The 25,773-nt window shown below is 39.4% G+C and overlaps 1 protein-coding gene across 1 annotated transcript; it reads right to left on the bottom strand.

Moving 5' to 3' along the window:
- Positions 1–59: 59 nt before the first annotated feature.
- On the bottom strand, positions 60–25,104 carry AP5Z1 (adaptor related protein complex 5 subunit zeta 1). The gene is given in 18 exon segments (XM_021008422.2): positions 60–1,086; positions 1,486–1,700; positions 1,856–1,988; positions 3,700–3,797; positions 4,476–4,559; positions 4,561–4,588; positions 5,169–5,309; positions 8,263–8,405; positions 9,014–9,192; positions 10,902–11,064; positions 11,152–11,189; positions 12,028–12,168; positions 12,769–12,937; positions 15,431–15,543; positions 15,939–16,083; positions 19,257–19,443; positions 19,994–20,131; positions 24,998–25,104. Coding segments are annotated over 18 exon segments (2,439 nt in total). The 5' UTR covers positions 25,039–25,104; the 3' UTR covers positions 60–803.
- Positions 25,105–25,773: the final 669 nt, after the last annotated feature.

Genomic DNA, 25,773 nt, shown 5'->3' with positions numbered 1-25,773 from the left:
CTGCAATCTAACACGTGGCGCTCCTTCTGCTTGACAGTCATACCAATGCACAATTAGAGTGAATGCAGAAAGCTCTTTTCCTTTATTCAGATGCTTCATTGAATTGTTGAATCTCAGTCTCTCCAAAAGGAGCTATATCATCTTTGTTTATTAAAATCAAACGTTCTGTTAATGTAAATGGGGGGGATGTTAAATTGTATTCTTGGATGTCACCACCAGCAAGAAACTTATTTCTTCATTCTTGTTAATATTGTACATCTTTTTATGTATTTATCTGACAAGTAACAATACTAAATGGTGCAAATTTGTTGGAAGAGTATTATATTTAAAGATTTAAGTGGGAAAAAATGGATATAATAAAATACCTACTTTAATACACTTAGAAAATAACTGCAAAGAAATCTGATTTTACTCAGGGAACAAACATGAACAGACAACTGTTGTCTTGCCAAAGGAATATGCTATGCGTTTCCCTAGATATGTAAGTAGTCCACAGTCCTTGATTCTAGGAAAAGCCATCTCCAACCCGAGAGAGGGCGTAGCACCATTTTAATCAATCATCAAGTCCAAAACTGAGACCATAGATCTGGAATCTGTTTAAAAAAGCACTACTCACAGTGTAGTCGTAATAGGAAAGGGCATATAAATAAAACACTTACGGTTCAAGAGAAGATAACCATAATATGTATCTCCTTACAGTCATGTTTTTGTCACGTCTTTCCGTTGGATTTACCTCTTGCCAAAAGGAGCTTAGCTAGATACAAGTCTAGGGTCTAAATCTGAGTCCCCCAGTGTGCACCGAGTCACATTGGCACCTCACCCTGGCAGAGGCCAGCCTCTTTCTCAACTAGCTGGCTGACCATTCTCAGGGCCAGAGGCAAGGAGGTATTCGTGTCAAGGTGATAACGTGGGTTAGACAGCTCTATAGATGGTGTCAGGACAAACTGAGCCACACTTGGCATTTTCAATAAGTTCATCAACTCGGTGGCTCTAGTCAGGATAGTCTCTGTGTCTTCCTCACTATACACAGTGGTCATAGCAGGACTCTCAGCAAAGGATCTCACCTTGGACAGAAACAAGAAAACTCTGAAAAAAAATAAGAGATCACAAAATTATAACAGCTGAAAGGGGCTTTAGAAGTCGTCTCATTTTAGAGAGGGAAATTCAGGCCAAGAAAGATTGTGTCTAAGGTCATACAGTGAATTACTGGGGGAGTCTGGGTTAGACTCTTGCTCTCCCTATTTCCAATAGCCTCTGTTCTAGGGTCCAATCTAAGGAGATGCGCCTCACTTGCAAAAGCAGATTTTGCTCAGAGAAACTGGGACAAACAGTTATTCATGACACTCTGGAGGTCATCGAGGCACAAAGCAGATATCAAAGACATAATTTTAGTAAAGGAACAGTTCATTTTAGCAGTGAAATAACCATACGAACCATTTCCCACAAAAACTTAACATTTCTTTTTCCCACTTCCTAGTGATGTACCTAGGAATCAAATCTTGACTCCGGGAGACTAGTTTGGTCAGCGTGGTCATAAGAACTGTGATTACTCGTGGACAGCACTTGGGAAGTGTAGCAGAGGGGCGAAACTGGGTAATTTCAAATAGCAAGGCCTCTAGGGCTTCAAAGAACTTGTTGATCAGCTCCACAGTGCACCGCTTGTCATAGAGCACAGACAGGTATTCTCCAACTGCCCAGACCTTTAACCAAACACAGAAAGCCATTATGAGTAACCTTGATTCTAAGATAACCCACTCTGATGGCCTATATTCTCTCAAAACACCACAGAATGCTATCTGGCAAAAAAAGTGGTAAGGTAAAGCAAAGATAAGCAGCAGCTAAGCATGTTCCTTACCACACTGGTGAATATGTTCTCCTTGCTGTCGATATTGCTGATGGTTCCTGTGAACTCTAGTAGTTCCTTAGACAGTTCAACTACAAGAGAAGGATGTAGTTTACACAGGACCAGAAGCTGGGAACTCATTACTCTGCCAGGGAATAAGTGGTTACACAATCAATAGACATTTATTCAGGTTAACATTATGCTCCATAAAATAGCAGGCTATAGGCAAGGAATATTTGCCATGGACCAATATGTAACTTTCCATGATAATATAATGTTATGATCGGATATAATTCAATGTAATAAGATGTAGTATTATATAACCACCTACATGTGGTTTTTTTTCCCTACTACCTTCTGTACTGCCTCACTCCATGACTAAAGCAAATATGCCTGGTTTATATAACAAATTTTTAAAAAAATGAAAGCAGAAAACGCAATGCTCACATGCTATGGTTATGGATATTCCCCCGCCACCCCCCTCCCAGCTTAATACAGGAAATATGTGGAAACACAAAGAATGAACAAAGGAACTGTCTAGATTTGTAGCTTTGCGAGGGAGAAGATAAGAACGAAGTGGGCTACTCAAACTCTGGGAAGGCTGTGATTCAAAATTAAAACATGCTTACAAACTAAATCCTTAGGACCTCTGGGGCATTTTGCACATTTATTCTCCAACAGCCTGTTAACAGGCTGGGTCTTTCTAACAGAATTTTAAAATTCTAACCCAGCTACATAGTAAACATAAAGAACTAACAACCCATAGAGGCAACTAGGTGGCACAGTGGATAGCGCACTGGCCCTGGAGTCAGGAGGACCTGAGTTCAAATTTGACCACAGACACATAACACTTACTAGCTGTGTGACCCTGGGCAAGTCACTTAACCCTATTGCCTAGCACAAAACAAAACTGACAACTCTTTCTCTTAGGCAACAATCTACAGCTGAAATGAAGGCAATAAATTGTTTCCATAGAAACAAGAGTAACATTTACTTAGATTCCAGTGATGGAAGTTTCTTATGTGATATGAGGTGGCATCCAGCTTGGCTTTCTAGATCAAACTACTGTTAAGTACATGAATGAGCTGTGCTTTATGAAAAATTAAAAGATCTGCCTTTCTACTGAGATGTCCTGATACCAGACTCAGTATGAAGAAAAAGGCACAGAGACAAGGATTATCATGGTATATATGAAAAGGACAGTGAGACCAGCTGATAGGAACAGGTTTTTGCCAGAAAATAAAAAGATATTAAATTAGATAAGGTCCAAAATGCCAGTATGAAAAAATTTAGACTTGCTCTTTAAGGCAATAAGAAATTAGTGTGGTTTCTTGCAAGGAGAAAATAACAATGAAAATATTCTTCATTAAAGTTTAGTTCCAGAACTAGTATGGAGTACAGGAGGAGAAATTAGTTAGGCTATTGCCTGGGTGTGAAGGAAAAAGTCCTTTAGTTGTGGGTTGCTGGAATGGTGACTGAAGGGGAGACAAACCCAAGAAACGCTTATTCAGGAAAAAATAGGCTACGAAGGTGGAGGCTGAAGGAACTGGTGGTGTAATGCTAGAAACTTGCCTGCCTACGAAATGGGAATAATCAAAGTACCATTAATAGGAATAGGGAAGTTGGGAACAGATATGTGAGGGGTTTGAGATAACAATCCCAGTGGAGTAGGAAGCAATGTGAAATCAGAACTACACTGAAACACCTAGCAATTACTATGAAGAGGGATAGCTGAAATCCCTGGAAGGAATAAGCTCTGCAAGTGGAAAAAAGTCAAGGACAGAATCCTGGGAAAGGTAATAAGGAGTCAGGAAATTTAAGGTGAGGAGACAAAAGGAACAGCAGGAGAGACCTACCTGGGGACAGCAGCTTTAAACTGTGGAACATCAAAGACCAAATCACTTCTTTCCAACAGGAGCACTACCAGCTGGTTTATCAGTGTCCCATCTGCAAACTGAAATTAAATATTGCCACAATGAACGCCTGCAATCCACTAAGCATGGTACAGAATGTACGCGTTGACACAGCCCTGGTCCTTTAGTAACCTATAAAAGCCAACCCGTTTTGAAAATAATGTCTGCTTCATCCTTTGATTCCTCTACAATGTGTACAGGGAAACTGGGAGGCCAAGTGCAAAGAAAAGAAAGGTAGTTTCTGCCCCCCAAAAGATTACAAGATGATAAACTAGAGAATAAGACAAGCATACAAGTAATTATAATACTAACCAGAATGCAAATGCTCAAGAGAGGCCTCAAGTGCTGTAGCTATTAGAGAGATCACTTCCAATTGAGGTCATTAGGGAAGGCTTCATGAATGAAGAGGCACTTCAGATGAGACTCAAGAAATAACTGGTCTTTATAGCCAAAAAGAAATTTCAGGTGAATGAAGATGAGCAAAACACTATGTTAGGAAACTGCAGAGTATGGGTGGGAAACCAAATAATCCAATTTGATTAGACTATAACATAGAGGAGCAGGTAGACTAAAAACTACATAGTGAAGAGTCCTGAATGCCAGGATGAGAAATCCAGTCTCCTCAGGTAATAAAAAGCACTGAAAGTTTCTAAGAAGGGGAGTTAATATGACTGCCATAGAACTGAAGAGAAAAACAGCATCTGCGAAAAGAGGCTTACCTCAGTCACCACTGTAAAGAAAAGCTGTATTAAAATGGGGACAGTCTCCGCACACTGCACAACTCGTGAACAACTGGCCATGGGGCTTCAGTAGCTGATGGAGTGGAGTCAACCTACGAGCAATAATCAATATCAGATCTGCAATAATAGGTGAGTCAAAACTAAAACCTAGCTCCATTCCAAACCAGTGGTCCCCACAGACTTGCACTTGTATCTTTTTTAAAACTGTACATTCACAAGAATTAAAAGGGTATAATTTGTGGATTATCCAGGTAACCTCAAAGAAAAAAAAGAAGTCAAGTGAATTCTGCTGCTTATATATATAGGAGGTTTAGGGGGTTCGTAGAGAAAATTTGTATTAATAGTTCAAAATATTTTTAGACCATCTTGATTTTTTTCTTCTTATTAGCACAGAAAACAGAGTTTAGCCATAAAGACAAGAGAGGATATACAGACCCAGACGTTGCAGTCAACTTTTGCTAGGAAGTTCCTCCCCTCTTGACACCCCACAAATAAATATATCTCTCCTTAGATATTAGTCTGGCAGGCCTGATAAAATTTTCTACTGCATAGATTTTCCTAAACCTCATGTATCCCAGCCTTTATGAGACTGCAGGTAAGAAAGGCCCTACTACCATTTCTATTCCTAAGAACTTTCATACCACTGCAAGTGAACCAGATAGCCAGTCTTACCCCTTGATAATTCCCCTGGCTTTCGTGCGCAGCAGGTACTGAAAGAGAGCCTTGTAGTGAGGATCTCGGAAACCATCCAAGCAGCTGGTGGGCTTTACGGTAGGATCCCAGAGAGGCTTCTCAGTTGTAGGAGATGATGACCTAATCACCACAACACCCAAATCCCAGAGAAGAGGATAAAGCCTGACATCATGAGCTCTTCTTTATTTGCCAGAATTTGAGGAGGTCATTACTACAACTATTTTGAAAGGATCTCCCTTGGAGACTTCACTCTCTATGGTCACAGGATCATATTATTTATTCTCACTGCAACTCCTTACTCATTACCTGCTCCAGCTTTATATTCCTCTCTTTATAATTTTGATGCAATAGTTAAAACCAGATTGACTTTATCTGTCTTCTACCCTCAGATCCCTTGCCTTCTTGTAGTTCTATGATTACTGCTCATCCCTTTCCATGCCCCAACCCTAGATAACCCCCCACTATGCACCTTACATTCCTACTCAAAAGCTGCTGAGCCCCTGGAGAACTCACACAGCAGTGCTGACCGGATACTCTACAAAGTTATTTTATACAATTTCAACTGAGCCCTCACTGCTACAGGGTAATCCTTTTATTATTACCCTGATGTGTCTATTCCAAATCTTTTCTCCTGAAGCCTCCTACAGCACCTTTACTAAGAAAATGGAAGTGATTCATCATGAGATCCTCCCCCACTTCTATACCTCATACGTTTTAACATTACCTCTGCATTTGTTCTCATCTTTGAGGAAGAGAATAACACATTTATACAGTTCCTGCTATATGCCAGGCACTGTGCTAAGTGCATTACTAATGTTATCACAACAAGCCCACTGCGTAGCTGCTGTTATGATCCCCATTTTACAGTTGCGTAGTGCTGAGGCTGAATTCATACTCTAGTCTTCCTGACTCCAGGCCCAGCATTCTGTCCACTGAGCCACCAGCTGCCTCCACTGACCTCTACTTCCTCAAATCTCACCCACTTTTCAACTCCTTGCAATCTGGTTTCGACCTCATCACTCGGTGAAAACAAGTCTCTTCAAAGCTACCAGTGATGAAAGGATTAGACCTAGAACTAGCACAATCTTTTCATTTTATAGATGAGGAAACCGAGGACCAGGAAGGTTAAATGACTTGCCCCAAAATCACAAAGGAAGTATCAAGAGGTGAGATTTGAAACCAGGACGTCTGACTCTAGAGCCAGGGCTCATTCCATTGTATGATGCTGCTTGGTAGAACCCAATAGCTTTTTATTGGTTCTTACAGCCTCTGACCTCATCAACCTTTTAGTTAGTTCCTCTGCTGAACTATTACCTGTGTCCCACTCTCTTTGCAAGAGCGTATGTACCCAGGGCCTCTGTCACAGGATATTTTCTTGTCTTTCTTTTGATTTTGTCAACATCTTTGGGTTCACTTATCATCTCTACCCAGATGATTCTCAAATCTATATATCTACGCCTTATTTCTCTTCTGAGCGCTAGTTCCATATCACCAAGTACTTGCTGTGAATATCTCAACTTTGATGTCCTACAATCATAAGCATCATCTAATAGCTAGCATTTATAAAGGATTTAAAGGTTTGCAAAGAACATTACATGTTATCTCATTTGATTCTCACATCAATCCTACAAAGTAGGTTATTATCCTCATTTTACAGAAGAGAAAACAGGCTGAGAGGTTAAGTGACTCATCCAAGGTCACACAGCTAATAAGTGTCTGAGACCCCAAGTACACTGTGCCATCTAGCTACCTAAGATTAATACATCAAAAACAGAATTCATAGTTTTCCCCTGTAAACTCAGCCCTTTTCTGTCAAAGGTAATAGATCCTTCTAGTTACCCAGGTTCTTAACCTTGGAGTGATTCTCAACTCTTCAGTCTTGATATATGCAATCAGTTGCCACGTCTTGTCAAGTCAACTTCCATAACACCTCGAGTCTGTCACTTCTCTCTCTGCCACCACAGACTGCCACCATGGATCAGGCCTCAATCACATGTTCCCTGAAACTAAAAGAATAGCCTCCTAATCGGTATCCCTGCATCCAGCCTCTTACTACACCGATTCATCCTCCATGGTCCCACCATGTCACTCTCTTGCTCAAGAATCTCTACTACCTCTGTGATAAAATGCAAAATCCTCAATTTGGCATTCAAGAAAGCCTTTCACGATCAGGCTTCAGTCTACTTTTTTGGGATTTCACATCACTCTCCCTGGTGCACCTCCTATTTGCATTCCAACTAAACTGGCCTATTGGCTGTTCTATCTACATAAAACATTTATTGCTTGCCTCCATGAATGTCCTTCCTCATCTCTGCCACTTAGAATTCCCCCACTCCCTTCAAAACTCTATTCGAGTGCCATATATTACTCAGGGCCTTTCCTGATGCCCCAAAATTGCTAGTGTTCTCTCCTTCCCCACCCCACAGGTTATTCTGCAATTAATTGCTTTGTATATGTTTTACACTTGCTTATCTGGGTTCATCCTCAGCCGCACTCCCCTGCCCCCTTCCCACCACCCATGGCTCTTTGAGAGCAGGGACTGCTGCTTCATTTTTGTCTGTATCCTTAATATAATGCCTAACACATAGAATATGCTTAATAAATATCACAGCTTGTTGAATTAAGAGGTGATATAGCACTATCAATTTTATAAGAAGTTTGCATACAGGGGTTACTGAACAGCAAACCTGCCTTTAGCCAGCCAAACTGTAACATTTCCTATACCTCATATTTGCTCCTTCCTCAGGAGGTGATTCTAACCTTCTGTTCTGCTTAAGTGGCTAAGATGCTACTCCTTAAGGCAGCAAGAATCGCACTTGTTTCAGCAATAATAATCCATGAAAACCTAACAGAAATAAAGCAGGAAGAAAAGGTCCAATTCCATTCAAAGAAATCCAAAGCCCAACTTTTATAAGGACTTTCTGGGGCGACACTAGCAAAGGAGGGTAAGTCCAACCCAAAAGTCTTCTGGTTGCCCAAAAGACCATTTTTCTTAGTATTATTATTATGTAGCTAAAGTAAAAACACCTGATGGGATCTTCCTAGAAACAAGAAAGCAGAGATCTGGACTCACCTAAGATACAGATCTAGGGCAGCAGTCAAGCATGGCAAGTCAAGGAGGACATGGAGCATCTCAATGGCTGTACTGGCATCAATGAAAACAGGAAGGATATCCACAAATTCTGAGATCAAAGACACACTGTTCCATGCCAGGAACTAGTAGAAAAGAACAAGACTGGTTGGGATTTTTAGCATACGACGGACATTCACAGTTCTAGTCTCATCCTGAAAACTAAATCATCAGGATTTATAAATATGCTGGTAGCTTGGCATACAACTGACTGGATGACTTTAGGTAAGTCACTTAACCACTTCAACCATATCTAAAAAATGGACCTCCATCCTCAATAAAACTGTCTCGGTGAAAAAATCTCAGTGAAAATACACATAAGCTGTTTGGATTAAAAAAAAAAAGTTATACAGGTTTACTTCTCTCTGTGCAATAAATACCAAAGAGTCATGTACACAATTTATATCTGAAACACACTAAGGAAGTTTTCTACTCAAATTATACTGTGAATCATTCTGCAAAATGAATCATCTCTTTTACTTTATTTATGGAGTCTGGGGACCTGGTCAGTCATGTTTATAAACATACATTCAGAATACTTACCTACTTCAAAACCATAAACATTGAACATGTCACCTATAAAAGTTAATGAAGAATAATAGTGCAACTTACACACTTGGTTTTATCCCAAAAGGTTCCTGTTCTTTGCAGGCCCTGGTTCAACAAAAGGGGGGATCAGAACACATCAGCATACCTTGAAGAGGTTTGGGAAGTTTGATTTGAAGATGCTGAGATTCCCATTGAAAAAGTGGATGTTTTCCCTGCAGAACTGGATGAACTCAAAGGCCAGCACTGAGTCGTAGAATAACTCTGCAGGGATATTGGTGAACAAATGCCGATACACTGCTTCTGAATCGACTGCTGCTGCTTCACCTGGGAGAACACAGCAGACCAAGCAGTGAGTTTGGAGCCAATGATTTTGGGCAGATCACCTTCTTAGGGCTGCTTATTCACTGTTACCCTTTGATAACTCATTGTACTTTTCTGGGCCTCAGTTTCTGCATCTGTAAGGTAGCTGTGCATCTGTACTGGAGTGCATTGGACTAGGTAGTGTTCTAAGATTCTTTCCAGCTCTAACATCTTATTTACCATTCTAGATGTACTGTTTAGGGATCATCGTGATGAACCAAACTTAAAGAACAGTTACATCTTGATTGCCTTAGCTTTCAGAAGACTGGCTGGTATGATAGCAGAGCAGTACATACAGAAAAAAGCCTACTGTATTATTTCTGAAATTAAGAAGAGCCAATATAACATGCAAGGAAGACTTTTCTTTTTAAGCAATAAACAGGCAAGAAGGGTATGTTTTTGTTTTTTAAAAAGGGAACTGAAGTATCTGAAAATTCTGGAAATCATTCTTCACTCTGGCAACATAGGCATTTTCAAATCCAGCTGTGCTTAAATAGGAGATGTAACTATCTATGTATCTGCTACATGCAGCAGGTGAGAGCTGAATGTGTTAAATGTTCCCTGTTCTTCATAATAAAGGGGCCTCTGACCCAGGAGTCAGTAGGATGTTCATTTTGGTGGTAGTTTTCTCTAGGGCTCAGTTTCCTCATCTGCAAAATGAGGAAATTAGAATGGATGATCTCTATGGTCCCTTCTAGCTCTAACTCTATAAACAGAACATGCCTTAGATAGAACGAAGCTTCAAAGACACAGAGATGCCATGGTCCAGTCAATCTGGCCTTCTTACTATCCCATGTCCTGTCTCTACAATTTTGTAGTAGCTATTTCCCATGCCTGAAATGCAGTGGACCAAATGCACCCTCATTTCCACCTCTTGGAATTCCTAGTCTCCTTCAAGACTCATTTCACGTTCATCCTACTACATGAGGCTTTTCTTGGCCTGCCCCTCCCCACATACCATCCCACCAGCTACTGCTAGTACCCTCTTTTCTCAAAATCACCCTGTACCTAAATTGTATTTACCTATATAGGTACTTATTCTCGGCCCAAATAGATTATAAACTCTTGGGTACAAGGACTATTTCAATTTTTTCCTTCGTATTCCCATCACCCGACATTTAAGAAATGCTTAATAAGTGCCCTAATACCAAAGTATAGAGTGACTCAGTCCCATGGGTAAGATAAGAACACAAGCCAAGGTTTGTTCCCACCACATTTTGGGAAACTAAGGCCTCCATGAGATCATTTCATTGTCATCCTCAATAAGTGAAACAACTAAAGTAATCAAGTAGATAAAGACTCCAAGTTTTTAAAGAAATGGGGCCAAGGCAGGTGCGACAGGGCTCAACAATCTAAACCTACACTAAGACTGACCAATGTGATCAAGGAAAGGAGTCAGAATGCACCATCATAAAGGAGTTTTCAATAGAGATTTCTAAAATGCCATTGGTATAAAAAAACATTTTCTTTATTACTTGTTGATTGTTTCAAACTATTATTTTAGGCTGTTCAAAGGATGCATTTTTATCATACCACCAGTGTAATTCATAATGGCCGATTTTTATTCATGCCTACTTCAAAGGACACACATGAAGCTCCGAAAAGCCACGGGTTAGCCATCCTGAGCAAAGACCATACAAAATTAGGTTAAAAAGAAGAGCAAAATATCTCACTGTGATTCAGGAAGAACTGGGCAACTGGCAACAGTGCTCGAACGTAAGTCGGGTCTCCACAAAGCCGCCCATGTAAGATCTTTAGACAAGAGAGAGTCCGGTAGATGAAGGAGGAATCTTGCCTACACAGTAGATCCAATATAATCACAGCTTCAACCAGACACTACAGAAGAACAGAGGACCCTCATCAGAGCAGAATGAGCACTTTAGTCTCCCCTCCCTGACCCTACCCACCTTTCAAGATACTTACAGCTTTTTGCAACTCACAGTCTGATTTCTTCAGGGCTCCTGATTGAAAGGAACAAATTTAAACTCATTTACTTCCTCTAAATCATTCATGGAAAACGAGAACATTAATTGTTCAATGAATGGAGAATCTTAGCTCTCAGTATGCTAAATGATTAAAATATAAGAATTCATTCTAAAATTTTTAAACCTTCCAAATATACAGTCTCTTATAGAAGCTGAAAGTTGAAAGGCATATGGTAAAGAAAGGATATTATGGAGTCTGGGGACAATGACAACTCATGTCACACTTCATTCACATAGGTGAATCAGGAGCAGGACTCAAGGGAAGATAGGAAACAAAACACATTAACCACAATTATGAGGACTCTCTTTGCCCCTTGGGATTTTTAACTTATTTTCTTTAAAAAACAAAACTAAACTTATGCAGTGCACTGTCATCAATAAGTAGAGTTCCTCCCCTATCCCTGGCTACTTATTAAAAAGAAACATACATGTACATCTAAACATAAAGAATGTATCTCTCTGAAGATGTTTATATTTTTCTTTCTTAGAGGCTTCTGAAATGCTAGCATCTTAAGAACACTGGTTATGTTTATTTTCAGTACAGTGTTCTTTATGGGCCCCACATGTAACAGAATCACTATAGCTATGAGATGATTTAAGATATCCTTTGACCAGCATTAATGACATATCCGTAACTAAAATAATTCGCTTCCCCTAATACTTGACTTGTAGAGAATCATCAGATTTAAAATCCAGTCCAAAAGTATGAGCCCTGGGAAGCTCCTCTTGGACAAAACTACAAGTTCCAAAGGGGCCATAAACTTTTATGTTCCAGTAGGGAAGACCTGTCTGAAAACATGAAAACACAGCTCACTCCGATTACTCTGCTCAATGAGTCTCTGGCAGTACTCAAAGGCATTCTCTCGCAGGCGCTCCTTTGGGGGAAGTAGGCGACTAGAGGTAGAGGCAGCAGAGACCATAGACATAATAGAACCCTCTAGCTCTGATTTATCATCTGCTGGGAAAAAAAAGAACACAGATGCCACAGTATTAGTAATCGACTCCCCTCATATCCTCAGCCAGCGAAATACAAACTACCAATTTAAAGAGACAACACATGGAAACTAAGGAGGCAAAAAGAAAAATGATAAGATCTATGAAGTTTCCAAAAGAATTCAGTGACTGTAACAATCACCAAAGAAAAAGAAGCCCCCTTTTTTGTGTCTCTTCTTCTAACTATAATACATTTCTGACATTCTTCCTAAAACCTTGGCCCCACCATACAGTAGGGTTCCAGTTTTCTCTCAAGCTTGGACCACTGGATCTAATCACATCAAATCACATGCTACACACCAAAGAGTACAACATGTCTTCAACCAGCGTCACTCATAAACCTGATTAAGAACACTTCATATAAGCTACGCTTGCAAATTGCTGATACCTTCCAGTCCTCAAATACTTACTATTTTACTAATCTTTCGGAAGAAGCTACCAAATGTTAACCATATCCGAGATCATCAATAATGCAAATTTTATTCCCTTCACAGTCTGATATCTACGCTAGGCTTCTGATGAAGACGTCATCCTTATCTTTAGGGACTCCCAAAGCCAGTACCTGAATCTGGACTGTCTGTTCCATCATTCCCACTATATAGCAGCCATTTACGCAACATAGAGAAGGCCTGCATGTTCAACCACTGATCCTCCGTGTAGTGCTGGCCTACTGAAAGTACAGTGAAGAAGTCTGTGGCAACTGCGCCATCTACCTCAGTGATGGGGCCAGGCTGTAGGATACAAGGAAAAGAGAGAGGAAGTTATAAAATCTCCCAGGTGGCGTTCATGGATAGTTAGCTAGTCAATATAAGGAACAAAGAATTTAACTAAGAAAAACTCAAGTAGCATTTAACAGATTACATGCTAACAGATATAAAAATATCTAAAAAGGCATAATCCTAGAGCAACATGAAAGCAAGAGTGGGAGTAACAGAATCTTCAGTTGTGCAAGGAATAAGTTTTGTTTCTGTCTTATTCTTCATTCCTATTGTTAATGAAAACTCATTCCCTGTGTATTGGTCATTCATCTTCTAGATACAGATAAGAAAAACAGTATTTACAAACTGCCCTCCAACTAGAATAATTATAATAACTTGGCCTTTAGGTCCAGAGCCAAAAAAATAAAAAAATCATGCTGTTAGCAGAGATTTAAAATACAGTCCTGGACTTCAAGTGCCAAGATGGCAGAGTGATGTAGGAACCCTCTGAAGCCCTCCAAATTCCCCTCCAAACAAATAGAAAACCATATCAGAATTGGTCTATGAACAGGGAAACAGCTTACCAGCCACTAGAAAGACTCTGTTACCATAGCAACCCAACAGCACGGTCCCACCCCTGGAACAGGCCAGCAGCTAAACCCCACACCCAGGGGAGGTCAACAGGGAGGTCCCACCCTACAAGTAAAAGTTAGAAGCGAAGCCTAAATCCTGAAGTCCAGTGAAAGCCAGCAGTAAAACCTGGGGCCACAGAACAAGAAGCTTGGGACAGTGTGGGAACCAGAACTGAACTCTCACATTAAAAACACCAAGTCACACAAAAGAGGCAAAGATAAGCAAAAAACAACGCAAAAAAAAATGAGCCTGACTACAGAAAGTTACTATGGTGATAGGGAGGATCAAGGCATAAACTTAGAAGAGGACAATAGTGTCAAAATGGCTACATGTAAAGCCTCAAGAAAAATGTAATTTGGTCTCAGGCCCAAAAAGAATTCCTGAAAGAACTTAAAAAGGATTCTAAACAGTGAATTAGAGAAGCAGAAGAAAAATGGGTGATACTATAAGCAAATTAAGAGAGCATGGGACAGTTTATCTGTCAGATTTATGGATAAGGGAAGAATTTAGTACCAAAGACAATACAGAGAACATTACAAAATGTAAAACAGATAATTTTGACTATATAAAATTAAAAAGATTTTGCATAAACACATTCAATTTTGTAACCACATGCAACCAAAATTATAAGGAAAGCAGAAAGCTAGGAAAAAATTCGTGTAACAAGTATGTCTGATAAAGGCCTCATTTCTCAAATATGTAGAGAACTGAGTCAAATTTATAAAAATACAAGTCATTCCCTAATTAGTAAATGGTCAAAGGATACGAACAGGCAGTTTTCAGATGAAGAAGCAAGCTATCTATAGCTCTATGAAAAAATGCTCTAAATTATTATTGATTAGAGAAATGTAAAATAAAGCAACTCTGAGGTACCACCTCACACCTATCAGATTGGCTAACATGACAACAAAGGAAAATGTTGGATGCTGGAGGGAATATGGTCAAACTGGGACACAAATGCTCTGTTGGTGGGGTTGTGAACTGATCCAACCATTCTGGAGAGCAATTTGGGACTATGCCCATAGGGCTATAAAACTGTGCATCCACTTTGATCCAGCAATATCGCTGCTAGGTCTATATTCCAAAGATATCCAAAAAAAGGGAAAACAACTTATTTGTAGAAAAATATAGCAGCTCTTATTGTGGTGGAAATCAAAGGGATACCCATCAATTGGGGGATAACTAAACAAGCTGTGGTATATGATTGTAATCAAATAACACTGAAGAAATGACAAGCAAGATGATGCCAGAAAAACCTGGAAAGACTTACATGAACTGATACATAGTGAAGTGAACAGAACCAGGAGAATGTTGTACACAATAAAAGCAATATTGTTCAATGAAGAACTGTGAATGACAATACAATGATCCAAGACAATCCCAAAGGACTAATGATGAAGCATACTATCCACCTCCACAGAAAGAACTGATAACTGATTGAATGCAGACTGAAGCATGCTATTTATCATTTTCTTTCTTTCATTTTTTTCCCTTTTATTCAAGTCTCCTTGTACAAAATGACTAATATGGAAATATTTTACATAATTGCACACGTATAACCTATATCTGATTGCTTACCCTCTCAGGGAGGAGGGAGGGATAAAATCTGGAACTTAAAACTTTAAATTAAAAAAAATATATATCCAGAGTTGTAATTAGTATTTTATTTCTCTAAGTTACTGAGGCTCAATGATAGTAGATACATCAACTCTTGAACACTGGTAAGACAAGATGACAGAGCAATATAATCTCTATCAATTTAAAAAACTAAAAATTTTAACTTAGTAACACTAAGCTATCCTAAGCATCCTGGGCTCAGGGACTCATAAAGGGACACAAGAGAGAGGTTCCCACGGTTATTCAATGATCAGACATGAGAGCACCATGACCTACCTGTCTTGCCCAGGGATTAGAGAAGAAACCTCCAGATGTCTGTGCAACTCCTTGCTGGATACTTGCATAACGAAGCCAGTCAATTAGCCTTTTGTTGAGGAGATTTATCTGGTCTACCAGGGTGGGGGGCAGAGGGAGGAAAAACAGAGGAAATCTATCAGTTACATAATAATTTCATCCTAAACAGAGATTTATGAGATAAACTGGAACCTGTTAAAACTGTTCTCAGAAGGAAAACAACTATTTCAATCAAATTATAATCAACCGTTTCTGAATTTTCACATCCTTCCCTTAAAAAAATGGCACAAGCTGTAAAAGACTGTTAATATAGCTTTTTAATACATTCACCACAATTTACATTCTTTGGTGCTCTGTATATGTATTTGATAACTCAGACTTTTTGTTAAAAGGGTTCAAACGTACAACAGCTTTCCTTTTACTCTACAATAACCAGCACCAAAAAAATTACTGAAGGAAAAGTGTCACTACACAGAGAATCCATTTTTACCTTCCTTGAGGACTTTTGGTGAGAGGGTAATGACCTTTGACAAGACAGGCAGGAGGTATCTTAAGCTCTGTCCCTCAGGCTGTCGACCTTCAAAGACTTTTGTAACTCGCAGTCCCACATCTCTGACCTCATCCCTTTTATCACCCTTCAAATCAAACACAGATTAAAAGAAGATGTATTTCCCTGTCCTCATGGCTTCAAACAACAAAACTGCCTATATCATTATGATAAACATATATGTCCCTTAAGATCTTCTCTGCTGAAGAACTGGAAATTGAAAGGATGCCCATCAATTGGGGAATGGCTGAGCAAGTTGTGGTATATGAATGTAATGGAATACTAGTGTGCTATAAGAAATAATGAGCAGGCAGACTTCAGAAAAACCTGGAAAGACTTGTATGGTCTGATGCTGAGTGAAGTGAGCAGAACCAAGAGAACATTGTACACAATAATAGCCACATTATGCGATGACTAATATTGTTAAACTGAACCCTTCTCAGCAATACAAGGATCTAAGATATTTCCAAGGGTCTCATGATGGAAAATGCTATCCACATCCAAAGAAAGAACTATGGAAGTTGAATCGCTATCATTTTTTTTTCTCTTCTGTTGAGTTGTTTCCTCTTTCTGATGGTTCCTCCTCTTGGTTTTAATTTTCACTTACAACTTCACTAATGTGAAAATATGTTTAATGGGAATGTAAATATATAGCCTATATGAGATTATGCGCTGTCTTGGGGAGGAAGGGGGAGAAAAATTTTAAACTCAAAAGCATATGGAAGTGATTGTTGATAAATCAAAATAAATTAATAAAACTAAAAAAAAAAGATCTTCTCTGCTGCCTGCAACATCATAAGAAAAAGAGCCATTGGGAGAAAAGGACAAGCAATTAACACACATGAAAAACAGAAGGCCACAAGGATCACTTCCTGCAGAATAATTACAATAGTCCCAGCTGCACAGGGCAAGCAGGAAGGTCCCAACCCACTCTATTAATGAGTCAATCTCACTTTTTATAAGAAAGCTACCCCAAAGAAAAAGCTGCAGTTTGAAAAGAAATACATTAGCCATTTGGTGCTACTTTGCATTTGAAGGCAACTGTAATTCTAGATGAAAAGTAGTCACCTGTGGTAACTCTGGTGTCCCAATGGCATGAAATAGGAGTCTGTCTTTGTTAGGCAACAAGGAAAAAGCTAACGGAAGAAAATCAATGGTTTAATGGAGTAATTCCAAAGACTAGCCTAGAATAAAGTATTGTAAATGCTACTATTTGGGGCCAAATAACTTTAAGATAGGATTTAAGATACTATCCATTTTTAGATGCAGGTGAAAACGAGGGCCAGAGTTGGAATCATATGGAATGGCTAGATAAAGTGTGACCTTCAGCTTCATGAAGATGCCAAATGCTTCAAAAGTTAACACCAGAAGGATCAAATAACTTTCCCCTATACCAACACTTCAGTAATCTTTCTCTAAAGCAAAAAGCCAACAAAAATCTGTGAAGTGACATTCCAGAGCAGCCACTTTGGAGACCTATGTCACCTTCTGTGCCCTGTTCATAAAAGCTTTTGATCTGCAAAAATGTCGGAAATTCAAAGATTTGATAAGGCTATACTGAAGGACACAGAAATATAAAAGCCCAATGCTTTTGAGAGAAACTAAACAGAAGGAAAAAATGAAGAGTAATGACCAACATGTACAATACACTTCATGAGCACCACCTTCTTTTTTATTTCTTTTAGCTATCAAATATAAACAGTTCTAAATAGGCTGGATAAAGTTTTTGAAAAGAATTACTAATACTGAATGAAGATAAACTGCCTGCCTAATTTTAGTCTTGGTAATATGAAGAGTTTGATGAGCTATAAAAAAAGAACCTAGATGAAAGCATAATAAATTTAAATGAACAAAGACTAAGAGCAAAGTTCTACTGAGGTACTGGAAAGTTAAAAAACAAAGTTAAGCAGAGTGTCAGAGTTTTGAGGGGCTTTTTGTTTATTTTAATTATTGGGATGCACTACTTTTTAAAACATAAATAAAATGGCTTTGAAATCTGAAAAACCAAATAACAGAACAACCAGTGAGGTACTCTACCAGATGCTGTAGGATACACACATTTGTAGCTAACCACAGCTCAAACCTAGATATGGGTTATCAAAAACAAGTCATATGTACCATTCTCACTATATAATCTGACTTGTCAGGGTCAATTTGCTTAAGTAGAAGCATGTATAGAAGACCGACTAGTCCACATAGCTCAAAAGAGAATTTATTATGGAAAGTGAGTCCCAAGTGGAGCTACAGCTCCTATTTCCCTGATGAGTTAATTTCAATCTTTCTTAGCCAGTATTAACCTCTGGCGCCATCTGCTGTAAAAACAGTTTTCTGCTTCTAAGTAGGTCTTGGAACAACATCCCAAAAAGCCCTAACAGCCTAAAGGACAGAAAAAATAATCTCTTTCCCTCTCCTAAAACCACTAACATTTCTAGCTCTTTCTACGTAGTGTAAGTAGTAATGAACAGTAGGGGAGGTAGACCACTATTCCAGAAGGCCGAATCATCTGTATGGCTCACTGAACTTAACCATTGATCTTCTATAGGAAAAGGTGCTAGAGGGAAAGACTGAGAGAGGAGATTCACCTTTTAAAGTATTTTAAATTACTCAATAAAATCAAAGTTTAAAAATTTCCTTAGAAGTATTAAGAGAGCACAGGATATAAGATTATAGTATCATAATTAAATAGCTTAGGTTATTATGCATAAGATCAGTGAAGAATTAACTTTAAGTTACAGTAACAGTTTATTTAAATACCTACATTTCAATAAATACTCATTACACACAAAAACTGTTTTTAAATGGACTCACCAAAAACATAAGTTATTGCCGTTCTTGTATGATTCACCATATAATGAGCACCTTTTAAATAAAAAATTCCCACTATTGATTACTGCTAATGTTAAGCAATTTGTGGTTTAGAAAAATTTACAGAACTGGCCTTGCTAATTCAGGGGAGTTATCTATTTCTAAGATTCACTGTAGGGTCATAGTTAGCACACCACCATTTATATGTTTCATTTCTTCCTTCATGGATCCACCAAAAGCTACACAGACAATGTTACTTTATTAACCTCAATCCAGCAAAGAGAAATACTGATTTCATAGGAGTGGGAGGGCTAAGAAGTTTCATGACTAATGGAACAGGCAGGGAAGAGAATCTAACTTCTCATCTTGTGCTCTAAAATAAACTGGAACAAAATATGACTAGGCTGAGGGACTAGACGCAGAAAGAAAAGTAGTAACAACACTAGTTCAAGTTACCTGAGCCAACAGGACTGATGACACCAGGCTTAACAGCTTTGTATTTTGGATGTGGTCATAAAGCAAGGTCAAGTTCTCGGAAGGTGATATTTCCCTCACAATGGCAGCACAGAGAACCTGAACCTGTTCAGGGGATTTTGGAAAATACAATGCTGACAGCAACAGCTCCACAAATTTCTTCTCAAGTCTGTAAAAACATAACCATGTCAAGTTGAAACTAATGCTTGTACTCTGTATTGCAGAGGACTCAGATACTAACCTACATCACAAACTAAGACTGGTGACGATCCCTTGGACGTTAGCTTTATACGAATTTCACGTACTCAGGATTCTTGATGACTCACTACACTGCATTAGTTTGGGAAAACAGATCACTGAAGACAAAAAGGCCTAACTAACTCAATGCCTTGAAACCCAAATGTTCCTCAACGGTGAAATGGGGTATAGCACCTACCTTACAGATGACAAAGGTTCTGGAAAACATGTCATGAAAGGGATATTTTAAATAACTGGGAGGGATTTAGAATGAAAAAGAGAATACTAAGGGGAGATATAACACGCATCTTCAAATACTATAAGAAATGACTTGTTCTGCGTTGCACCAGAGGACTCAGAGGAAAAAGAAAGAAAAAAGATTTAAGGGTGGTATAATTTCTGAAAACTGACAGCAGTGAAATGAATAAATGCTTTATACATTATTCAGTGAGGTAGGGAGAATATTGGTTATTTTTACTCACTTCCTAGAATATTTTGTGGCTGAGACAATGAGGAAAAGTCTTTGCAGACAGTCAATGGTCTCATTTCCCAACTCTTCCTTTTGAAGCAGTCCCGTTATACGTGAACAGAATTTCTTTAATTCCTCATCCTGAATCTCCCTAGAATGAAAGAAGATGGTAACACATTAAAAATTCAATAAAGTAATGCAAAAACGTTGACCTGAATAGCTATAATACATCAACTTTCTAATAAAACATAAAGTCAAATGTATTTACAATGAAATCACTGTTTTCACAATAAAACATGGAAACTATTGTTAAAACACAATAGGCGGTCAAATACATACTTAACTGATAGACTTGAACCAACCTTTTCTACATGACCCATTTATCAAATTCCATACTATATATTTTGGCAAGAGAACCACTATTTAATATTTATTAAGGGCTGCCTACAGTTAAGTCCTCATTAATTCAGACCACACTAATTTATAAGTTTATGTTAATTCAGATATGATAATGAATTCTGAAAAATGAAAAACTTCTTCCTCCATACATTTTTAGGGTGACACTTAAAAGTAAAACAAATTCTAAGATCAGGTGCCCTTTTCTCAAGTGCAAAAGATTCTTTTCAAGGATGTAAAGATTCTTTAAATTTGCCTTCAATTTCTGGATTTAGTCATTAAATTTAAGGTAAAATCAATGTGAATTGAGTTTTTGTAACATTATTTTACTTAAAAGTAGAATGATACTGATGAGCTAGAAAAAGGAGAAGCTTCAAAAACAGTCAGAAAAACAAGGAATTTCTAATTAGCCACAATTTGGTAGTGCAGGATTTGTAGCTGGAAGGGACATTTCACAGTTATATAGTCAAATCCCTTGGAGTTCCCCTCTCCTCCCCTCCCCCATTTATACCAAGGGTGTAAGGATGGTTCAACACTAGGAAAACAATCAACATAACTAATCATAACCTAAAACATCCCAAGCCACATGATCATCTCAATAGATGCAGAAAAAGCCTCTGACAAAGTTCAATATTCTTTTATGCTAAAAACCCTAAAAGTACAGGGATAGAGGGACCTTTTTTAAAATATATGCAACAGGGACACACTAGAACCTTTTCCAGTAAATACAGGAGTGAAGTAAGGATACCCACTCTCCTCATTATTATTTGATATAGCACTGGGAGTATAGCAATAACAATAAGACAAGAAAAAGGAATTAAAGAAATAAAGACAGGTATAAAGGAGATAAAACCCCAGGAAATCAACAAAAATACTAATAGCTTCAGCGAAGTTTCAGGCGACAAAACAAATCCTCAAAACTCAACCTTTTTATACATACATATTATATTTACATACACACACAAATATGTATGTATGTGTATATGTGTGTGTATGTGACAAAACACAAGACAATACAATAGAAAGGAAAATTCCATTCCAAATAAATACAAAATGCATACAATAACTGGGGATCAACATCACAAAGCATGCAAAAGACTTATATAGATTCAAATTATGAAGCTAGGTGGTGCCGCAGATAGAGCTCTGGCCTTGGAGTCGGGAGGACCTGAGTTCAAATCCAACCTGAGACATGTAACACCAGCTGTGTGACTCTGGACAAGTCACTTAACCCTGACTGCCTCACAAAAAAAAAAAAAGAATTAAAGAACAACCTAAATAGCTGGAAGGATATTCAGTATTCGTGGCTATGGCATGCTAATATAATGAAAATGACAACACTACCAAAATTAATTTACACTTTTAATGCTATCCCAATCAAATAACCAAGAGGAAATTTTATAGAGCTTGATAAAATAATAACAAAATTCATTTGGAAAAAACCCAAAAGATCTAGAATATCAAGAGAAATGATGAAAAGGGGAATAGCATTTCCAGACCTCAAACTACATTATAAAGCAACAGTCATCATAACCATCTGGTATTGAAGAAAGATCAATGGAACAGACTAGACAAAGGAGAGTCAGAAACAATAGAACTCAGTAACCCAGTTGTTTGATAAAACAGAAAATATAAATTACCTAAGGAAAAACTCCCTATTTGATAAAAACTGCTGGGAAAACAAGAAAAGCAGTCTGGCTGAAATTAGGCTTAGTGATGGAAGTTAGTGGAATCAAAAATAATGGGTGAGACCCCCAAGCATTCAGTAAGGATAACTTGTGAGAACTTCCCAATGGTGTCTGGGCTCTCTGCACTCCAACAGACAAACCAGTCAGGTAGAGGTCAAGTGGTTTTCTCTATACCCAGAACTGTTCCTGGCATTGAAAATGCAGATTGGGAGCATACATGCGTCACTGTAGCTTAGTTACAGGCCTCCTGTGGTGAATTTATGGAAGAATAGAGATAAGAGTTCCATAGGACAGACAAGCAGGAAGGATTTGGTTGCAATGTGTGTGTCACTGGCAGGAATAATCACATCAACAAAAGACAGATATACTGAGGCACTGGAATAACATGAGGAAGTGGCAAGATTTCCAAGTATTATCTGAATTAGTGTGGTCTGAATTAATGAGGAATTAACTGTAGGCAGCCCTTAATAAATGTGAAATAGTGGTTCTCCTGCCAAAATACATAGTGTGGAGTTATATAAATGGGCCATGTAAAAAAGGTGGTTCAAGTCAGTGATGTATTTATTTGACCTCCTACTGTGTGTACAACAATAGTTTACATGTTTTATCATGAAAACAATGATTTCATTGCAAATGTATTTTACTCTGTGTTTTATTAGAAAATTGACACATTATAGCTCTTCAGGTCAACATTTTTCTATTACCTGACCAAATTTAAAAAATAGGATATCATGATGAATGAAACTTTAGAGATCATCTATTTCAATCTTATCAGTGAGGAGAAAGAAACTGATTTGCCCAAGATCAAACAACTAGTATGTCCTAAAAGAGCTATGATTATGACCCAGGTCTTCTGACTTCACATCCAGGCCTCTTTTTACCACAACTCCACCATACAATGGCAAGTGCTGGATCACCTATGCCAATATCTCATTTGCCTACTTCAGTTCTTAGATGAGGAAATAAGCTGTGGATATAAACAAATCCCTGAATGAAATGTATCTGGATTTTCAAATTTTCTGAGATTTCACACCGAAAAATATTAAGCAATGATTGTTTTGTTACGTTTATCCCCCAAGGCAGTCCAGACTCCACTGGATGGGAGAATCAGTAGCAGAGGCTCTTCCCTTCCTTTTTATCTTCACCCCTCCTCAAACCCAGGCTGCCAAGACCCCATGGTAGAAGAATACGGTTGTTCAAACCTTTTGGATGAGTCTACCCAAGACTAACTACAAGCCTTCCACTGAGATAGAAGGACTACTAGGCCTTAGTGCCAGTCTTAACATCTGTGCTACTGCTATGGACTCCAGTCCCTTGGGCACTGTCATATAACCTGATGGTACATCCTAAAGATCCCTGGGCTTTGCTACCTGCCCTGCTACTGCACCCTCAGGACAGCTTTAGACCTGAAATTGAACTTTTTACATATGTTGTCTCCCCCAAATTAAAGTGTAAACTCAAGAGCTGAGACTCTCTCTTCAAAAAAAAAATGTATCCCTAGCACTTGTTTGGCAGTGTTTGGCACACAGTATGCCAATAAACATTTCTTAAATACCTATTATGTGCCAGGCACTGTGCTGACAACTTTGAATAAAGACAGTTTCTACTCTTGAGTAATTTAGAGTCTAACAGAAAGACAACACATGAAGAAAAAGCTGGAAAGGGAGTAGGGGCAACCTGGGAAAGTAAATGGATGTGGGAGATATGGTGGAAAAGTCAGAGCAGTCTCAATTTAAAAATGTATTAATTTTGGTTTCCTTAATGACTTTTTCCATGACAGCTGAGATTTAGTGAACATCCTGCCGCCACTTACCAGAGGTAGCTAAGTGGACAGATAGCTGGACTGAGTTCACATCTGGGCTTGGACACCCCAATGTAATCCTAAGCAAGTCACTTAACTTCTCTCAGCCTGAGTTTTTTCATTTCTAAAATGAGATTAATAATAATAGCATCTACCTTTCAGGGCTATTGTGAGAATAAAATGAGGTAATTTTGTAAAGTGCTTTGTAAACCTTAAAGGACTGTATCAATGCTATGAAGAACTGCCCTTGAAATCAGGAAGAGCTGTGTTCAAGGTCTACCTCTAAAAGATACTAGGTGTGTGACCACGAACAAGTCACTGAACCTCTGAGTCCCAAGCAACAAAGACCATAAGTTACTGATAAATCACATACCTGCATTAGTGGAGGGTATATTTCTATGTCATGTGCTCCGACACTGACGTTATAGGTGGGAGAAAAAAAACCTTATTTTACACAATACTTTAACTGAAAAGACAAACTATTTTCTAATACCTTTTGAGGACTCCTTTATACTTTTCAGTAAAATGGAAACAACTAAAAATTCACACCAGAAATGAAGTGATTGAGGTTGGTTTTACGTAATTTGAGTGTGAAATTATTAAGTAACTTCTAATTACAATTGTCTGGCAAGCAGCTGTAGATGCAGGAAGAAAGCCTGGTATACTGGCAAGACCGCCAGCTGTGACGAAAAGAGCCTCGGGGTTCAAATGCTATCTCCGACGTCCACTGCCTTTCTGACTCATGGCAAGGCCCTGCCTGGGCGTCAGCTTGTTCCTCCGTAAAAAGGAGGGCAAAGCCCAAGCCCTGACAGGCTGATGACTGCACCACATGCTCGGTCTCCTTTTCATCCACTTAGTTCTATGCTTGATCTAGATTGTGACCGACTCTACACTGATTTTATGTGTTTCTAAGTAGATAGTTTAAGATTCAAGCGATCAGATTTTGTTCCCTTGTTTTAAAGAGCAATCTGACGACTGGAGCGATTTGGGGCGTAGTCTACACCACCCCCATTTCGGAGGCAGGCGCAGCAGACACGCGACGATCCCTTCCGGCCTAAACGACGCACAGGGGTCTCGGCCCCGGGGGCCCAAGGCTCCCGCCCCCCCCAGGGGCGCAACCCTCTCCCCGCACCTGGCTTGGAGGAGTAGACTCTCTGTGCCCGCCGTGAACATCCCGCCGCACTTACCACGCTCCACCTCCCACCCCACACACCAAGCGGAAGAGCCCACGGCCTATGAATAGCTTCCGCCGGAAGAGGAAAATCTCGTGAGACCCATCCGCGTGAGGAGGGAAGTGGGGCGGGGCCTCTTCGGCTCAGGGGTGTTACGTGGTGCGCTTGCGCGACCCGAGGCGGCCGGGAGGTTCTGGCGGGGAGGGCCGCCTGGAGACCTCGGTACACTGCCCTGCGCCACTTCATCGGTGTCGTTACGCGGCCCGAGCCCTTAGGTGGAAATGCATTGTCGTCTATAGTGGCAGGGGACGTTGGAAAATTTCATCCACCCAGCGCTTTTTTTTTTTTTTGGTGAGGCAATCGGGGTTAAGTGACTTGGCCAGCGTCACACAGCTAGTAAGTGTCAAGTGTCTGAGGTCGGATTTGAACTCAGGACCTCCTGACTCCAAGTCTGCAGCTCTGTCCTCTGTCCACTACACCACCTAGCTCCCCACCCCCCCGCTTTCCCCTGAGCCGGGATGGATTGAGTGGCTTGCAGACCTCGTGACAGTTTGAGCCCCTTCTGTCTCCATCCTGATTGACTAGGCCTCTGGCTCCATTTCACCTCTTTAACATCTCTCGCACCGATACACTCCCTTCTCCCCGACGCTGCCCCCACCCTGGTGCACGCCCTCATCACCTCACACCTGCACTGTTAAAACAGCCTATTGGTGGATCCCCGGCCCCAAGTCTCTTG

The sequence above is a fragment of the Phascolarctos cinereus genome, unplaced genomic scaffold, assembly GCF_003287225.1.
Source record: "Phascolarctos cinereus isolate Bilbo 61053 unplaced genomic scaffold, phaCin_HiC Scaffold_4;HRSCAF=312, whole genome shotgun sequence".
NCBI classification, from domain to species: Eukaryota; Metazoa; Chordata; class Mammalia; order Diprotodontia; family Phascolarctidae; genus Phascolarctos; species Phascolarctos cinereus.
This window is presented reverse-complemented; position numbering and strand designations above follow the sequence as displayed.